The sequence below is a fragment of the Phyllostomus hastatus genome, unplaced genomic scaffold (assembly GCF_019186645.2).
Source record: "Phyllostomus hastatus isolate PE091 unplaced genomic scaffold, TTU_PhHast_1.1 phas_scaffold_345, whole genome shotgun sequence".
Lineage (NCBI taxonomy): Eukaryota > Metazoa > Chordata > Mammalia > Chiroptera > Phyllostomidae > Phyllostomus > Phyllostomus hastatus.
Window position 1 is genome coordinate 29803180 of NW_025334024.1, and position 18924 is coordinate 29822103.

At 63.1% G+C, this 18924-nt stretch overlaps 1 protein-coding gene across 1 annotated transcript in view; it reads left to right on the top strand.

The window, feature by feature from the left end:
• ABCC11 (ATP binding cassette subfamily C member 11) overlaps window positions 1–18924 on the top strand; it is a 35982-nt gene that overhangs the window by 8725 nt on the left and 8333 nt on the right. The window contains 14 exon segments of the mRNA XM_045818832.1: window positions 1017–1124; window positions 1573–1836; window positions 3759–3830; window positions 4758–4882; window positions 6344–6416; window positions 7341–7544; window positions 8715–8849; window positions 8933–9029; window positions 10755–10844; window positions 12509–12612; window positions 13710–13918; window positions 14533–14748; window positions 14872–15009; window positions 16269–16455. Of these exon segments, the coding sequence (XP_045674788.1) occupies window positions 1017–1124; window positions 1573–1836; window positions 3759–3830; window positions 4758–4882; window positions 6344–6416; window positions 7341–7544; window positions 8715–8849; window positions 8933–9029; window positions 10755–10844; window positions 12509–12612; window positions 13710–13918; window positions 14533–14748; window positions 14872–15009; window positions 16269–16455 (2022 nt within the window).

Consider the following 18924-nt stretch of genomic DNA (forward strand, 5'->3'; position numbering starts at 1 on the left):
GTCAAGCTTTCTTCCATCCCAGCTGCAGGCGACACTGGCATCCCTTGGACGGCAGCCCCGGGAGGGAGGGGGGCAGGGGGGAGTTGTCTCGGGGTGCAGGGGAGGCAGAACGCATAGTTCTAACCCCGATGATCCTGATACACGTCTCGAGGTTGGGAACCCGCAATCGATGAGTTTCTCTGATGCCCCGAGAGGGTCCCCCAAATGCCCTTTAAATGAAAAGATCTAGTTTCTTCTGTGTTTCCCTTTGCGGCCTGACCCTGGCCAGGGGACAGAGCCAGTGCCTTTTCGGGTGAGGGATCCCAGGTCCTCGAGGAGAACAGGACAGGGTGCCGACCTGTGAGAGGCTGGCATCGGCTGGGGCAGCCAGGAGCCTTCACCCAAAGCAAGAGGGGTGTCACCTGGGAGCCCGCGGCCAAGGGTTCACCGCCCCAGCACAGCAGTCCCCTCCGCTGGGCGCAGGCTCGCCCCGGGGAAGCGCCCGCCCGGAGTCGGAGGGTGGCAGCAGGCGCCCCATGCTCTGGGATCCTGAAAGCCAGAGGTGGTTTGCGACAGTCAGGGAGGCTCCCTGGGGAAGAGGGAGGCACGGATCAGGCCTGACGTGCAGGGAGATTTTAAATGACAGAAAGTAATAGAACGTCGAAGGCGAAGAAGAAGAAATTGGCTCTTGACAGCAATACTAGTGCCACGCTGCGCGGACAGCAGACAACGCTGTCTCACCTGCATTTCCTTCCTGCTGCCCAAACCCCCTTCCGGTCCCGGATTTACAGTCCCTGGCACTGTGTCCACGGGGGCGCCCCGTGGGCTGAGCGACTAGACAGACCCGCCCTTCAGATGGGGAGTCTTTAGGACAGCTGCTCTTCACCAGTTTTTGGTTTCCCCAAGACAGCAGCCCGGCCCCTGCCAAGTGAAGGGCCCGCTTGTGGGAAGCTGTGGGTCGGAACAGGGGCCTGCGGGGGCACAGGGAGCGGGTCAGGGCGGGACCCTCACCAGCACCCCGCCCCGCCCCTGCCCAGGCCTTCACCGTGATGGCCGTCTGGAACGTCATGCGGGTATCCATGTTCTTCGTGCCCTTCTCGGTCAAAGGCTTCAGCAATTCCAAGTCTGCGGTGGAGAGGCTCCAGGTGAGGGCGTGGGGCCAGCGGCGCGGCCCTCAGCACGGGGTGGTGTTTGCCTTCGGCTTCAAGACGTTCCTCCCCGGACGTGGGGTCAGTGGTTACGGGCGGTGCTTGGAGGGCACCGAGCCCCCTGGTGCGCCCCTGCAGGGGGCTGAGCTGGTTGGGGGCAGGACCCCAGAGATAGGTGCAGGTCCCGGCTGTCCCGGTCCTGGAAAAGCATGAACGGGGCAGGGCGTGTTCGGCCGTGAAAGCGGGGCCCGGGGGTCTGAAAGCTGGAAGGCCTTGAAGCTTCCCCAGTGGAAACAAGCCTCCTCTCCATCGACGGTAGCTTTTCGCACTTGCCCTGGTTGTGAGTTCATAAACTGGTCCCGGGCCCGTCCAGCCAAGGGGGTCCGCATTCCTGCTGCAGTGGGGACCCCAGTTCCTCTTCTCTCCTTTTCTTCTGTCTGCACAGAGGTTCTTCCTGCAGGAGAGTCCCGATCGATATGTCCAGGCCCTGGAAGACCCCAGCAAAGCGCTGGTTTTGGAGGACGCCACTTTGTCCTGGAGAAAGACCTGCTCTGTGGTTGCCAGCAAAGACTTAGAGCTGGAGAGGAATGGACACGCTTCCACCAAGGGGACGGCCGGGGCCCAGCCACCTCTGGGTGCCCTCGAGCCAGAGGGCAAAGGGGAGAGCCTGGCCCCAGAGCTTCACAAGATAAACCTGGTGGTGTCAAAGGTAACCTCCTCCTGGCCGTGTGGGCAGGCCTTCTGCCAGGTTTTTGGGGCCTGAGGCCAACAGAGTTTTCATGGAAGGGACACACTGGCAGTCTTTCACACTTTAGTATGAAAGTATTTCACACCTGAAATTGTTCTGTAATGGAAAAACCCGGAAGAGTATGCTGCATGCCTGCTGGTCTTCGGAGAGACCGAGGACACGGGGAGGGGATGGGGGAGGAGATCACACTAGCAACAAGTTCCTGGCATGTGCCAAGCCCCACCCTACCTGCCTGGGAACCCCCTTCCCTGGCTTCCTCTCTGAGTCAGACTGGCAAGGGCCGGCTTCCCTGCTCCGTGCTCCCCTGCTTCTGCCCTGCCCTTCTCTGTGGTGTGTTCACGTCTTGTGACAGGTGACATAGATATAGAAGAATAATACCGGTAGAGCTCGTAGACACTGAGCTATATCTCAGAGGAGCAGAGGTGCCTCAAATAGGTGTTTGTGTTCAATAGGAATCAGGGTTAACCTCTAGTAACCACAGACGGCACCATCTAATACCCATCACCCATTACACTCTCCCTCTTGGTGGTCCCCTGTGGCCTGCTGCCTTTAACTCCGCCTCCGAGCGGCTTTCTGCAGCCTCGAAGACTCCTCTGGGCCGCAGACTCAACTGGCGATTCATGTACACGCTCCTCTGCAAGGATCACCATCATTTCCAGCACAGCGAGACCGCCTCGCCCTGCCATCCCCTCCCGGGAGCGGGTGCGGAGGACCTGGAAGTCAAAGTCGCGTCCTTCCGTTCCCTCCCACCAGCCTGACTCATCCTCGAGAACGGTCAGCTCCCCCTCCACACCTCAGAGCCGCCACCTCCCACCCAGCGCCCTCCACTGCCCCGGCGCCGGCCCCTGGCCCCCAGCCCCCACCACGCCACTCCCAGCTCCTCCAGGAGCCCCCGGCCAGCCTCCCTGCTCCCGCTGTGGCCTTCTCCAATGCACCACACACGGGGGGATCTCTTTAAGGCACACACCCGTGCAGGTCTCTCTCCTGCTTCAACGCCTCGGTGACATTGCACACGGGCGGGATCCCGGGTCGCTGAGCACCCTGCCCACCTGTCGCCGCCTCCTTGTCCCACTGACTGTCCGCACACCACCTACACCGGCCCTGTGCGCCGGCAGCCGGCTCCGTTCCTGCCTCGGGACCCTGCCGTTCCCACCGCACCTCCAGGTCCTCCTGTGTCCGGCTCCTTCTGGTCACTGGGTCCCAGCAGCAGCGGCACCTGCCGGGAGTTGCTGCGCACAGACGTCGAGCCCCTTAGCCAGCCCACCCACAGTCGCTTTGACCCCCGACTGTCCGAAACGGCAGCCACTCCCATCTGGCTCCTGCCGCTTCTCACCACCTGCCACGGCTCGTGTGTGTGCTTGTTTGTGTCACGGTGCTCCCCTCCCCACCAGAATGTAAGCCCAGTGAGAGCTTCTTGTTCATTCCTTGGTGCCTGGGAGACACTCGGGTGACTGCCTGATGGAGGCGTGAGGGAGGGAGCGAGTGGGTGCGGGCACGAATTCGGCAAAGCCGGCTTTGCCGCCCCGTTTCACAGACGGAGAAACTGAGGAGCCGAGGGGCTCAGCGGCGCGCCCAGAGCCGTAGCGCAGACTGCAGGCAGGACTGGAGTGCGGGTTTGCCCCCATAACAGGACCACTATCATCCGTCGGTTCCTCTGTGCCGCCCCCCCTCCCCGGACTGCCTGGCTTTGCGGTGGTCCTACCCCGCCTCGGTAGACTGGCCGCACATGTCCTCCCGAGCTTTGCTGGTCTGAGGGGCTTTGGGGGTGTGTGTGTGTGGTTGTCCTGTTTTCTGTTTGTCACCGTGCTCAAACAACAGACCCCGCCTGGGTGAGGGGAGCACTGTGCTGTCCCAACGCCTGTCCGTCCTCCTTGGCTTTGCAGGGGACCGTGCTAGGGGTGTGCGGCAACACAGGGAGCGGCAAGAGCAACCTGCTGTCGGCCATCCTGGGGGAGGTGAGTGACCCCTGACCCTGCCTGTCCACCCTCAGGCAGACCAGGGCCACCCAAGTTCAAGTCCCCCCAGCGAGCGGCTCCCTCACTTCCTTCCTCAGAGGGGTCTGAGCCAACCGAACGTCTGTCTCGATAAATTGCAAACAGCCATGTGGGCCCGCAGGGGGAGGGGCGTCAGAGAGGCGCCCTGCCCAAGGCCGCGGAGCGGGGAAGGCGTGGGCCCGGGGCTGACACCAGGTCCCCCACCCGGAGGCGGTGGGAGCCTTGCTTCCCATCACAGCCGCGTTTCCCGCCGTCAACCCCGGTTCGAGGCCCCGTTCCTCCGTGGCCAGGGGTGGTTTCCTCTGCCGGGGCCCCAGCCGCTGTCACGCCAAGCAAGGAGAACAGAAAGATGTCCCTTGAAAGATCTGTTCTTCCAGATCAGGAGCAGGGCGCCCAGGACGGGAGAGGGAAAGCCACTCGGGGTGCTGGGCCCCGGGGCGGCTGGGGTGCCTGGGTGTGGGCCGTGGTCTCTACCTTTTCAACGGGCGTCTGTAAACGGAGCGCGGAGAAAAGGGGGCGGAGCCACCGCGGCGAAGAGCCGCACACCCAGTGCCCAGACGCCGCAGTCAGAGGCACTCGCGGTCCCCCCCCACCCCCGGCCCCCGTCTATGCAGATGCGTGTTTTGTGGGACTGTTTTTCGCGGCAGAGACCATGACGCTGTCCCGCTAGCCACTTCCTCGTGACGCCCCAACCCCGAGGGCCGTTTCCCCTCTCACCTCCCTGACATCAGCAGCAGCTCCGGGGAGTGCAGGGGCGGCCCCAGAGGGGCTGGGACGTCAGAGGGGAGAGAGCCTGGGGTGTTCAGCTGCTGCCGCCGCCGCAGGATCAGGCCCCGCCCCAGGGTCCCCAGGGCCTGCCGTGCTGAGGCTGGGCTCCCCGTCCCGCAGATGCACCTGCTGGAGGGCGCGGTGGGGGTGCACGGGCGCCTGGCCTACGTGCCCCAGCAGGCCTGGATCATCTCGGGCAGCATCAGGGACAACATCCTCATGGGCAGGAGGTTCGAGGAAGCCTGGTGAGCCTCTGGGGAGGGGTCTGGGGTGGGGGGGTAATTTAAAGCTACAGTGTTCCTCGAGCCCACGGGCAGGCCTGGCCCTCAGTCCTCCGGGCCGAGAAAGACGGGTTCTCATCACATCCGTTTTCCGGGGGAGCCACTGAGGCCCCAGGGGGTTAGCTAACAGGCGCAAAGGCACGCAGCTGGTGGCGTTTGGAATGACCGGCGTGGAACCCAGTCGCTTTCAGAAATTTCACGTTTCACTACGTTATTATCGGGACCGAAGTAACCCTCGCCGTCCAAAGGGTTCGTTTAAAGCTTTGTGCCGATTCGCTCCTGACCTCTAGGTCTCAGGGCTAGTCCCTCGGGGGATGAGGCTGTGAGTGTGGGGGGGTCGCCTTTGGGGCCACGGCCTGGGGGCCTCTCCTCCCTGGGCGCCGGGGGGACCTGCCGGGTCCGGTCACGTGGCAATCGCAGTGAGGTCTCTTCGGAGGAGGGTCTGAATGTCACCGCCGGCCTCTGGCTGTGGGGCACAGGCGTCCGTGGATTCTTGGCTCAGTTCTGCAATCTGCCCCTGCCCCCACGGGAGCAGCCCCGGGGGCCTAGACGCGTAGGTGTTTGCGCTGGCCAGCTGCGGCCGGATGTCCGGCAGCCTCCCCGAGGCCGGGCCCAACACCAGCTGGTGAATCCCCTTCTCGCCCAGCCCCCAGACTGCCCAGTGCAGTGTAATGCAGCCAGCCTGCCGCCCCCCCCCCCCCAGCTCCCTCCCGTCTCATTGGTCACCAGCTCTGGGAAGCTCCACCTCCTTCCCCTCTCCCGGGTTTCTCCCTGCATCTCCCTCTCTGTCTCTGCAGCCAGTCTGGGGCTGTGGTCTCCGGCTGGGACTGTCCTCCTGCCCTGGCCCCTGGCGCCCGGTCTCCTCTGACCGTGGCTCTGCCCTCAGTTGGACACGACACGGGCCCGTGTGGAAACATCTCTGCAAAATCACAGCAGCTCGGCCACACTGGGTGCTCAGTGGGCAGATGGTTTCACCCACGCACACCAAGCCCCGTGGGCAAGAGTGTCCACACGGCACACTGACCACAGGAGCACACAGCCAGAAAGAACCCAAATGTCCCCGCCAGAACACAGGTTAAAACCTTTACGGCGCGGCCAAGTGGCGGCATCAGGGTGACAGAAGCCCGTGCTCACTACGCAGAAAGACAGGGAGAGGCCGTTTCTCAATAAATGCCCGAGAAAGCGCAAGGGTGGCGGCTTCTAAGAGAAGCCCCTGGAGGTCAAAGACGCGAGAGAGATGCGTTCCCACTGTATCTTCTTTTTGTTCTGTTTAAATATTCATGAGGTATCTGCATTAGATTGAAAGCAGAGAAAGACGGGAGGACGTGGAAAGAGCGCCCCGCGGTAGCCAGCGCACAGGGAACCAAACCGGACCCTCTCAGCGCAGGGTCCCCGCCCTGTCCCCTCTGCCCCCCGACCTGGCAGGTACCAGCAGGTGGTCCGCTGCTGCTCCCTGGACCGCGACCTGGACATCCTGCCCTTCGGAGACATGACAGAGGTGAGTGGGGGGTGGGCCTCTCCCACTTCTGCGGGGATGTTGCGGGGTCCCCCGCCGGCCTCCCTGGGGAAAGAGAGGGGGGACCCCAGCTTCTTCACAGAGCAGCCCGAGCTGCTACTGCAGAGCCTCCCCATTGAGGAGGGAAAAGTGAGGAAATAAGAAACCTTTCGCCCACCCCCTTGGCCCCCCACCCAACTGCCCCCCGCAGGCCCCCACTCCCCTCGTCCAGGGGGACACCCGCCACTGCCCCAGAGGGCCGATGTGGGTTCTGACTTGCGTTTTCCGGCTAATTCACCACCTTTCCCAGCCGCGGCCGCCTTGGCTCCACAGACGCCCCGGTGAGGTAGAAGCAGGGTGGTGGTCTCGGTTTTACTGCCCGACCGCGGCGCGGCCTGTGCGCCCCCTGCCCTGTGCAAAGCGCTGCTCTGGCGACTTGGGGGCACTGCTTCGGGGGGCCGCAGACGCCCCGCTCCCTCTCCCTCCGAGGGCCTCCACCCTGTCGTGTCCAAGCACGCATTCGTTAGTTGTGATCATTTATTTTTTGCTTTCTGTACGGTATCCCACCTGCACGTGAAACCGCGTGTTTCTGTCCCTTTTCCGTCTGACTCCCCTTGCCTGGCCGGGGGTACTCTCCGGGCCCACCCCTGTTGTGGCGAGTGGCGGGACCGCACCCTTTGCTGTGGCTGAGTGGTGTTCCACTGTACGCAGGGGCCACACCCTCCCTGTGCGGTCGCCCACGGGGGGACACTGGCCACGACGCCAACTTTGAAACTCGTTTTTTCAATGCCAGTGATGCCAAATCATGGGGTGCCCAGGAGTACATGCGGTGGGGGTTCAGCCTGCCCCGTCTGCCCGCTGGGCTGGCGTGAGCACGCCCGGCTGCGCCTCCCTGCTAGACGCGGTGCCCCCGGCCCCTGTCCGCAGATCGGGGAGCGGGGCCTCAACCTCTCCGGGGGGCAGAGGCAGAGGATCAGCCTGGCCCGCGCCGTGTACTCCGACCACGACATCTACCTGCTGGACGACCCCCTGTCGGCCGTGGACGCCCACGTGGGGAAGCACATCTTCGAGCAGTGCATTAAGAAGACGCTCCGGGGCAAGACGGTCGTCCTGGTGACCCACCAGCTGCAGGTGACCGCCCTTCCCGGTTGTGACTTCATGACCACCTCATAGCAGCTGCCCCTTCAGTTCGGACTGGGCCCCCAAATGCAGGGGGTGTCGGAAAGAACTTGGACTTCCTTTGCTTTCCCTGTGAAGAAGACAGGCTGGGAACAACCCAAACCAAACCTCTGGGTGGGCCAGTGCTGGTGGAGAAACAGTGTCCCTCAGAGGAGGACGCCCCAGGTCTCCCGTTCCTGGATCAAGTGCAACGCCGAACCCGGGGCTGCCTCTCACAGGTCTTTGCTGCTGGGTAGTTTCCTGTTTGGTTTCCGCCTTAACCCATTAGTGTTATTTCTCCCTCTTCATCTTGCATTTCGGCCTCACGATATTTTGTGGGACAGAATATGTAAGACATACCAAAAAGCTTTAGGAAGCGCTCTGGTAACAACCCACACATCCAGTTGCCCCGGGGACCTCATCAGACACGGGTCCTCCCAGGTGGCGTTCCGGCCCCTCCCACCTTTCCCGGCCTCGCTGTTCACGGCTCCTGGTGTGTCTTCGTCCCGTTGCCTCACATATGTGGGTCTTCGCACCCGACGGAGTCTCATCTCCTTTCCCGCATTTTTAAATCTTCGTCCAGTTGATATTTTACTCTCCGCGTCCTGGGTTAATCCGCCTTTTCACTGAGCACCGCATTTCTGAGATCTTCCCTGTTGGCACGGGGAACCCGAGTTCTCCCTGGTGAAGTGCTCCGGCGCCGGAACATACCCCCGGGGTGTGTTTCTCTAAGGTGGACATTTGGGGTTTGCCCCCCATTTTTCACTTTTACAAAAAAAAATGCTTCAGTGTGCGCCGGTCTCCGGGTGCCTCGGTGCGCTCTTGAGAGGTGTTTTTTGTTTTTTAGGACAGAGTTTTAACGGTTTGACTGCTGGTTGGTAATTCTTCAGAAACCTTTCGTTTGACTAGAGGCGGTCAAATTGTTTGCCAAAGGCATCATACCGGTCTACAACCTGTGCCCCCACGCCCCGACATTTTAGGAGTGTCCCCCGAACCTCCAGTCACCGCCGCTACCTGGGGCTGTCCGGCGTCACGAAACATCACGATACTTTATCACGAGGCGAATCGACGTTTTCCTTCTGAATAGTGAAGTCGGACATCTCTGTCCACTCCCTGGAAACCTCATTCCTTCCGACTCCTCAGTTTTTACAGTTCTGTGACCAGATCATCTTGCTGGAAGGCGGTAAAATCTCCGAGAAAGGGATTCACAGGGAGTTAGTCGAGAAGAAGGGGCAGTACGCCCACCTCATCCAGAAGATGCACGGGGAAGACAAGCAGGTGACTCGCCACCCCCCCACCCCCCCAGCCGCACGCCCCGTGGGCGGGAGCGCCCCCGCGCTCACGGCCCTGCCTCCCCCCAGGACGTGTTTCAGGATGCAGCAGAGACGGCCAAAGAGCATCAGGGGCCAGGTCAGGCCCAGGCCCTCTGCCAGGAAGAGCCTCAGAGTGACAATGCGGGTAAGGAGGCTGGGGACCGGCCCGAACCTCCCTGTGTCTGGCCGGGCCCCCCGGAGGCCCTGGCATTTCCTCCGGCCCCAGGCTGGGCCACCGCCCTTGTGGTCGGGGGTCCGGGACACCACGCACACCGCAGGCTGCAGGGCCCTACGGGTCGAGGGCGGTGGGGGTGCGGGTCAGGAGGCCGGAGGGTCCAGGAAGTGAGTGCTTGGGCGGGGGGGGGGGGCGCGGCGGGGGGGGGGTGTCGCTTTGGCCCCAAGTGGCCTGCGTAGAAAACGTCACATCTGGACTTCCATTCATCCCGCGTTTGTGGAAAGCAAACATTGAAAACAAAGGGACTAAATCGGAAGGGCCCCGGGCCCCGCCCCCGCCGCCCGGACGCTCAAGGCCCAGTTGCCCCTTTCTGCGCCCGCCCGCCCGCGCAGCGGAACAGGCAGACCTGGGTTTTAAAGGGAGACACGCTCCGGGTCGGCGTTGGGGACCTGCCGCCTGCAAAGCTGTGCGACCTCGGCCAGCGGCCTCACCTCTCCGACCCCTCCTTGGCACAACCAGGGAAGGTCACAGGGCTGACTCTGCAGCGTGGAGGTTACAGGAGGTCATGTGCAGAGAGGCCCGGCCCCCCGCAGGCCCCCCCGCAGGCCCCTGTCGCCCGGCGTGGCCTCGGCTGTGGGGGACAGAAACCGAGGGGGGCGGAAAAGGAACTGGAATAGGGCGGAGAGCGCAGAATGGAGAGTAGGGTTGGAGCGCCGGGCCTCCGCAAGGTCGGGGGCTCAGGAGCCGGCGCAGGTGCGGAATCCATCCGGAAAAACCGGCGCTGGGCCTGGCCGGTGCGGCTCAGTGGACCGAGTGCCGGCCTGGGAACCAAAGGGTCCGCAGTCAGGGCGCAGGCCTGCGTTGTGGGCCGGTCCCCAGTAGGGGGCGCGTGAGAGGCAACCACACTTGGATGTTTCTCTCCCTCTCTTTCGCCCTCCCTCTCCTCTCTAAAAATAAGTAAATACAATCTTTAAAAGAAAGAAGAGAAAGGAAACCTACCCCGAATATTTTCCTTGCTGGTATAATTTCCCTCAAGATTCAAATCTTCCAGGAAGAGCCCCTTCTCCCCAGGAGACATTGGGGCGATCTTGTAGGAAGACACGGGGCATCTAGCAGCGATAAGAGCCGTTCTCCACGTGCTGCTTCCCGGGTGGCTGTCGTCAGCACCCCCTGCTGGCGTCTCCAGGCACCCACCTCCCGGCCCTGCTCCGGGCCCAAAACCTGCCCGGGTGGGTGCGACAGAGGTTTTGGGGGGCTGTCCGAGAAGCGTCTTGCTGCAGGGCCCCTTCCTCCCAGTTTTCAGATGCAGACAGAGAGTTTGAGTGATCTGCTTGAGGTTGCCCAGCCTTGTGGGGACAATGCTGGAACCCAGTGTCCTGGTCCAAGGTCATTGCTTTCTCCACTCTCCACACCTGCCTCTCAGTCCATCTAGCTGTCTGGGGGGCTCCAGGCCCTCCAGGGTTCACTGAAGAGTTGGGGATGGACCCCACCTTCCAGACTCTGGAGTCCAGAGTGTTCCGTGGAAAGCCGGCCAGTTCGGGTCAGGTGGGGTGGCGCACAGCAGCTGGGAGGCGAGGGAACTGGGAAGGGGGGGGCGGGGCAGGCGGGTCTGCAGGGCCCCCCCCCCACCGCCCCCCGTGCGGTGAGACGGAGCCTGCGACCACACCGGTTCCTTCTTCTCTCCCCCACCCCCAGGGCTGGAGAATCAGCTCACCACGAAGGAGGAGATAAAAGAAGGGTCCCTGGCGTGGCGTGTCTATCACGACTACATCCAGGCAGCTGGAGGTGCGGTCTGTCAGCTGCCCCCTGCCCAGCCCCGGGCTCTGTGGGACCAGCCCTGCCCCCCGGGGCCGGGTCAGGTCAGGAGGTGTGAGGTCACGTGTGGCCCAGCGGCACAGAGGAGTCGTGGTCCTCGCACAGTCCCGGCCACCCTCAGCTCTGGCAGCCCCACCCTCCCAGTCCGTGCTGGGAGCTGCTTTCCAGGCGTCCTTGCGTTATGATGGACCGGGGTTTGCTCTGTGCGGGCGGGGTCAGACACGCAGAGAAATGACAGTCGAGAAGGAAGAGGTGCGTGCTCACGGGTCCCTAGAAACAGCCGGCGTGCCAGGCCACCTGGGGCCCCGCGGGGAGGCCCCTCCGCCGGTCAGGAGGCCGGGGGCCGGGCAGGGAGGGCGTGGCCCAGAGCCCTTCCCAGGGTCTTCGTGGGAAACAGCGGGCCAAGGCAGGGCAGATACACTGAGCAAGCTTAGGGTCGGCTGGACGGCCGGAATGGTTTCGGGGGGCTCCGGGCTCTCGGGGTGTCCCCTCGTTGTCAGGTAGCTGGCCCTGGGGTGCACAGTGCAGGGCAGGAGGAACCCTGACGTGGTGGGCGAGAGCGTGACAAATGAGACCGTGGGGTGTGTGGGCTGTGGATGGGCCCGCGAGGGTCATTTGCCGGCTCCAGGCATGGGCTGACCCCGGGAAGGGCGGCCTCTCTGGGCCCGAGGCCCCGATTCCAAAGCACCCGATCCGAGATCTGAGGGAGCATGGTATTTAACGCAGTCGTCCGCATTTCGGCGTTTTCCAAGCTGCAGGGCTACATACTCGGTTGGGCTGAATTCTTAGCAGCGTGAAGAGATGGAGCAGGACGTAGCCCGTCAGCCCTGTTGCATGCTGGGACAGGGTGCAGCTTTTACTGCGACGGCGTTAGGTTGCACTTCTGAAGGCGGGTGGGTGGGGATGAGAAGTTTCAGAACCCCTGCGTCCTGGGACTGGTGGGCTGTCCAATCCGTGTGCGCACCGAGGCACCCTGTTAGAACCCCCCAAACTGGGGCCCGGGTCTGCATTCCTCGAGTGATTTATGAGATTCTGAGAGCAATTCTGATAGCAACTTTTCACGCCCCCCTGACTTGGGAACTCTGTGACAGCTGGGTCTGCTCTGGGAGACTCAGTGATGGGGGGCGGGAGGGAACCCCTAACTCAGAAGCGGCACACGTGTGGGGGGCCACCTCTGGCACGTCACACACAAGAGCTCTCACCGCAGAAGTGGGAGCTGGTGTTGCTATTTTGAGAATTGAGCCCCAGCTCCTGCATAAGGGGGAGCTGACTTCTCCAGGACGCTGCTTGTGGGCCGGGCATGGGGCTCGGGCCGGGACCCAGGTCATCCTGTGTCCTTGTCACAGCGGCCCTGGAGGCTGCTGTGACTACCGACGCCATTTCCCAGCTGAGGAAGTGGCGGGTCACTGGCATTTGGTGCCTTGCCTGGGCTCACACTGCTTGTAAGAAGCAGAGTCAGGATTTGAACCCAGGGCTTTCCGACCTCAGAGCCCAGCTGTTTCTGGTCCTTCACAGTGTCCGAGGTGGATGGGAGGGGTCGGGGAGAGCCAAGGGCCTGGGGCGGACGTGCGGCTTTGTCCACAGCTGCTGTGCACCGTCTCGGGGTGCCCGTGTCACTGCCCCTCCCCCTGCAGGGTACATCGTCTGCGTCTTGGTTTTCCTGCTCATGGTGACGTTCATCTTCCTCATGACCTTCAACTTCTGGTGGCTGAGCTACTGGATGGAGCAGGGCTCAGGGGTGAGTGCCGCGGTGGGAGCGAGTGGCTTCTCCGATGACCAGAGCACAGGCTGGGGACCCCACGAGCTGCCCGGGGCCACCAGTGCCCAGATGACTCGGGGAACCCCCAGGGAGGGCCTCTAGAGCTGCTCCGTCCCAGCTCTAACCGGTGTTCCCCGAATGAGCCGTCACCCGTGCAGACTTTTGGGGACAAAACCACGAGGTTTCTGGCTGCAGGCACCTCCCCAAGTCTGCTCTTCGTTCCACCCCAGTGACTTTTTCCGTGGGGGGCAGATTTTGGCCCTGCGTTGTTCCAGATACACTCCTGCCCTGGGTGGGTGCCCGTGGTTGGGAGGCCGCATGGAAGAGAAACGTAGCGAAGGAGGGAAAACAGGTTTTATCCGGTCACTCCTGGCAGTGGGCAGAAGGGCTGAGCTCCACTCTGGTTCGGGTTTCAGAGGGAGCAGGAGGGAGCCGGTGGGCGGGGCTCTGTGCAGTCAGAGAAGGGACACCTGTGGGGGAGGTGTCGGTCAATGCCAGCGGGCTGGAGCCTACACACCCCGGACCCTTTTCGGTGAGCGGGGAGAGGCAGCTCAGGGGGGCGCGCGAGGTGCTGGCTGGAACCACCAGGAAATTCTCGGGGCCGCCCCTCAGCTTTCTGAGACAGGCGTTTTAGCCTGGGGTTTAGGGGGGCTGGGGTCCTCCTACAGACGCACCTTAGGCCGCTGGAATCCATGCTCGTGCGCCTGGGTCACACAGGCAATTAGTGGCATCTCCAGCCCCTCCCCCACTGGCAGGAGGCTGAGGTGGGGCTGAGGGTCCAGGTTTTGACTGATGGCTTGGTCTGCCGGGGACCAGCTGCACCCTGAGGCCAGGCAGGGCCCCAGCCCCCTGCCGGCCCATCAGATACAAAGTCTCTCTTGCTGCTCGGGAGACCCCAGGGGGATCAGACACTCCTGCATCCGGAACCAAAGTCAGAGGCCAAGTTCTGGAGCCAAAGAAACTCATAGCCCCGCCCCGTGTGGGAAATGCCGAGGGCTGCAGGACCTCTGTGTCAGGGCCCGGGGCGGAGACCAAACACGGGCGTTATCCCATCGCGTCCCTGTCCCCTCCCCAAGACCAACAGTAGCCGGGAGGCCAACGTGACCGCCGCGGACCCCGGCGACATCCTGGACAACCCTCACCTGTCCTTCTACGAGCTGGTGTTCGGCCTCAGCACCCTGGCCCTGACCTGCGTGGGGTGCTGCTCCTCGCTGGTGTTCACCAAGGTCACGCGGAAGGCGTCCACCGCTCTGCACAACCAGCTCTTACACCGGGTAGGGGCCTGGCCGCAGGCTGGACTCGACCTGGGCTTCTCTTTTTCTTTCTTTCTAGATTTCACTTTTTGAGCAGTTTCTGGTTTCAGACACTGAGTGGAAGGGACAGGGAGTTCTCACTCGCCCCTCAGCAGCCCCCCCCCCCCCCCGCACTAACCTTCTGCAGCCGAGTGGGGCGTCTGTCACAGTGGGAGAGCCAGCGTGGGTCTATTATTGCTGTTATTAACGGAGGCCCACTGTTGCCATGAAGGTTCACTCTGCGCGCTGTGCGTTCTAGGGTTTTGAGGAAGGTATGCCCACGTGGACCTGCCACGTAGTATCGTGCAGACTGTTTTCTCTGCCCTAAGGCCACCTCCTGCCCGCCCCCCCGGCCCACCTGCTCCTTCCTCCCCACCCCCCACCCCTGGCTGCCACCAATCCCAGGGCTGTCTCCCTGGTTTTGCCTTTCCCAGAGTGTCACATGGGTGCAAGGGGGCGCGGCGGCACCAGGCGGATGCAGGCAGGTCAGAGCGGGTGGGCCGAAGCGCCCCCTGCTGGAGGCGGGGCTCCAGCCGCCCGGCGCCCCCGGCGAGGCCTGCCGCTCTGCTCAGGACCCGGCACCCTGGTCCCCGCAGGTGGCCGGCAGCTCCGCGAGCTTCTTCGACACGACGCCCACAGGCCGGCTCCTGAACTGCTTCGTGGGGGACTTGCACCAGCTGGACCAGTTGCTGCCCATGGTGGTGGAAGAGTTCCTGGTGCTGCTCCTGGTGGTGGTCTTCAACCTGGCGGTGTCCAGCGTGCTGTCCCTGTTTATCCTGCTGATCGGCGTCGTGCTCATAGTGGTGTGCCTCATTGGCCACACGTGAGGGGCTTTCTCTTGCTTACCGATGGGCTTTGCGACTTGGGGCTCGAGGTGGGGGCCCAGCCACACCTGGGTGGTCCCCGCGGCGGACGGCCCGGCCACTCCCTGTCCCTCTCGACGCAGGAAGTTCAAGAGGGTCATCAACGTGTTCAAGAGGCTGGAGAACTACAGTCATTCCCCTTTGTTCTCCCACATCCTCACCTCGCTGCAGGGCCTCAGCTCCATCCACGTCTAGGGGAAAACCGAAGACTTCATCCGCGAGTGAGTCCTGCCGCCGCCGTCGGGGGTGGGGGCGGCGGGCGCAGGGTGCGGAGAGCCCCGGGAACAGCGCCATCTGCAGGAGGATCAGGGAAACGCTGGTTTTGCTCCGTGTGTTCCTTCGAGCCTCCAGCGCCGCCTCTGTTCAGACCACCAGCAGAGGAACGACCCGCACAGCGACACAGAAAATGTCTGTGACCCTGACCCCCGAGGGGCTGTGGACCCCTCTATTCTAGGGTTGCAGGGACAAGTCTCTCTGGGGCCGCGCTGCTCTCCTGGTCTCCCCTTTCCCTTCCAAACAGGAGTCTCATTTTCTTAGAAGAGGAAGGAACGAGAGCTTTCTAAGGAACAGAGTTTCCTTTACTATTCACACGCGCCGATTTGCCCTCTAAACTGTCGGCTGAAACAAACAAACAAAAGCCCAGTGGTGGCTGCTGGGGGCTCATCGTGCCCTCTGAGCTTAGCTACTCGCAAAGACGGACCCCACACGGTCTGCCCTGACGGACAGGCAGCTCACACTCAGGAGGAAGGCAGGAGACACCCACTAGGGCCTATTTTCGTAATAACCCAGGGCTGACTATGACAGACAGCCGAGGAGACGGGCAGGTGAAACGCCAGACGGGTTCAGGGGGGAAACGAGGCGGCCTGCAGGGGATATCAGGGAAGGCTCCCAGGAGGAGGCGGCGTCTGAGCCAGCTCCGAAGCCTGCTGCGATGTGGGCGCGGGAGACGGCGTGAGCCCAGTCACCTGGTGGCATATCGGATGGGTCATGGCGAGAGCCCTCGAGGGCGGTGCAGGCAGCAGGGCTGAGGGGCCCTCGGGGCGACACCTTCAGGCCATCAGCCCCGGGAGCCCAGGTGGTGCTCAGCACCCACTGGGGACACTCGGCGGTCCAGGCACACACAGCCCCGCTCGGGGGTGGGTGGGGCGGAGTCAGGCCTCCCCTCGCTCACAGATCGCAGGACTCACTACTCCCCCTCCTCGGCCCCCCGAGGGCCACTTACCCGCCCTTGAACTTGTCACCAAGGCTGGGACGAGCGTGTGTGGACAGGCCTACGTTGCCCAGAGCCCTACTCCCAGATCTGGGGTCAGGTCGACTCCATGGCCTGGGAAAGGGGTAGGGAGGAGTCCCCTGGAGAAAGGTCAGGTTGTGTGGGTGGGGGCCGGGGGTGAGGGGGGCACAGCCAGTGTCCGCCCTTGGGAAACCTTGGGGCAGACACACACATGAGTACATGGCTTTCAGGCGGTCCTTTCTCCCTCAGGTTTAAAAGGCTGATCGATGTGCAGAGTAACTACCTGCTGATGTTTCTGTCTGCCACGCGATGGCTGGCACTGAGGATGGAGCTCATGATCAACCTGGTATCCTTGGCCGTGGCCTTGTTCGTGACTTTCGGTGTTTCCTCTGCTTCCTATTCCTATAAGGCCATGGCTATCAGCTTCATCCTGCAGGTGAGGGAGGGGGCTCAGCCTGTGGCCCACGGACACGGGATTGTGATCTTAGGGGCCGTGACCTTGGCTTCCTGCATCTGTTGCTGCTTCCTCGTCACTTCTGAACTGGGAAGTCTGTATTTAAAGATATTGCATGGGATCTAGAATATTGGCATCGAAGGGGAAGCCAGCCCTCTATTGTGCAGACAGGGAAACTGAGGCCCAGGGAGGGAAAGGAGTCGTTCGAACAGACGGAGCATTAGAAGCAGAGCCAGGGCGAGAACGCCGACCCCCTCGGTTGCCTGGCCGGTTCTTTTCCCGTCACCGGTCACGCCCTGCAAACTTGCCTGAGTCACCGGGGGAGGTAACACGGGGAGGGGTCCCAGTGCTCCCAGGCTAGCGCGGTACGGAGTCAAGTCCTGGCTGGGTGGGGTCTGGGATCTACTTTTAAAGCCAGGTTGCCTGGAGGGGGGTGGTCTGAACTGGTGGTCTGCCTACCTCCCGGGGCTCTGGGGGCCGGAGCCGACTGGGTGGTCGAGGTTCACGTCCACAGATTCCTGCGGAAGGGCTGCCTATCCTTGAAGGGCTGCGAGGCCAGAGGCCGGCTCAGCAGCCACCTCCGCGAGCCCAGGCTGCTGGGCCCCGGTCCCCCCAGCCCCCGGCCCCCGCCGCCCGGAGAGTTCATGAACTGTCCCCTGAGCCGTGCACCTTCCTCTCCAACTGGCTTCGGAGCTGAGCGCCCCAGTGCTGGCGCCTCCTTGTGGGCGAGCTAAGGGCTCCGTGCTGCTGCTGGGCGAGGCCGAGCAGCAAACGCACGTCTACGCACGCACCCGGCACCACCCACGCCTGTGTGCGCAGGCCCTTCCCTGGCGCACGGGCCACGCGGTGCGTCCACCGTGGGATTTCCTGGGAGCCGGACCTCGGCCGGCGCTGGGCTGGGCTGGGCGTGTGCTGGCCTCTGCTCACGGTGCTCTCATCACGCGCTGAGGGGCACAGCGAAGTGGTCCAGACCGTGTGGTTTCGGATGGGCGGCATCGCCCCGGGCTTGGCCCCCCTTCGCAGCGTGACTTTGGGGAAGTGTGTTATCCTCCTCCCGGGACTCCTCACCTGCCAAAGGGAGGTGACGCCTCCCAGCCCGGGGAGGAGTGTGTGTGAGCGTGCGGGTCAGAGCGGGGGAAACGCCCGGGAGACCTGCGCCCTCCCTGACGCCCCACTGAGAGGAGACGGCTGTGAGAGCGCGTGTTCCCACAGCTGGCGGCAGCCCTGCCGGTCTCTGTGCTGGTCCCCGACACGCGGGCACACGCGCCCTGGAGCGCGGCTGCTGCCAACCCTTCCAGGATGCAGGGCGAGGTGCCACGTGGTGTCCCAGGGGACCCAAGAGTCACTAAGGCCAGAAACTGCCCCTGGCTGCGGGGAGGGCCAGGTTCGGGGGAAAGGCCTTCCCGAGCCGGTGCAGGGCAGCGTGGGCAGGGGCTCTCCTGTCCCAGAGGGCGCCTGCTCCCAGGAACCCCTGGCTCCGTCCGGCAGGAGCCAGGGAGGGGCTCCGCCTGCAGGCCTGGCCTGGCCACATAGCAGCCCCAGGTGCACCCTTTCTCCTCGAGGTCAGCTTGTCCTGCCCCATGCGTGTCCTGGGGAACCTCCCTGCCTGCCTGCCCCCTGCCCTCAAAACCCTCCCCACCCACCTTCCCCCCCTCCCCAGAGTGATCTCCAGTTTCAGTGGCTCTGATGTTACTGCCTGTTTCAGGGCCTCCGGAGGCCCCCTGCCTCCTCCTGAGCTCTGCCCTGCCATCCAGGCCCCTCAAATCTGACCCCGTGACCCCAACATGCACTCTCTCCTCTGCCCGCATGGGTCCCCGGCTGATGCTGTGTGTGGCTCCAGGAAGCCACGGTCCCTCGTTGGGAAGCAGGAACCCCAGGCCGTGTCGCTCTGCAGCCCTGAGAGGCTCCTCAGTAAATACTGGAGAAGCTTCTGGTTGCCAAACGAAACCACAGAGTCAAATCAAAGTGGCCGTGGCAGTCTAGGTGCTTACCTGATGTGACGGGAAGGCTGAGGCAGGGCTGTGCTCTGTTGGTTAATTTTGTGGCCTAGCAGGAACCCGTGGTTGTTTTGTGTCTGTGCTGTTCCAGCATCCACAGCCTGTCTACTCAAGTCCACAAAACAGCTGCCACAGCCCCAACCCACACATCCTCATCCAACATCTGTCCAAGGCTAGAGAGGAGACGGCTTTGTCCACAGGTCCCTTTTTAAGAGCAAGGAGCAGTTTTGCAGAATGCTCCTACCTGACTCTTCCTCAGGCTTTATCAGCGCTCCAGCAGTGGGGTTCATGTGACTGGTTTGAACTAGCCAGGCCCCCTGGGACCCCCGACCGCTGCCTGCCTGAACACAGCAGGAGAAAGAAGGGCTCAGCTATTGGTTAGGCACGCAGCGTGTCTGATCTGCTGACTGGAGGAAAGCCAGTCCCCCAGCCCGCCCATGACCTCCTCTCCCAG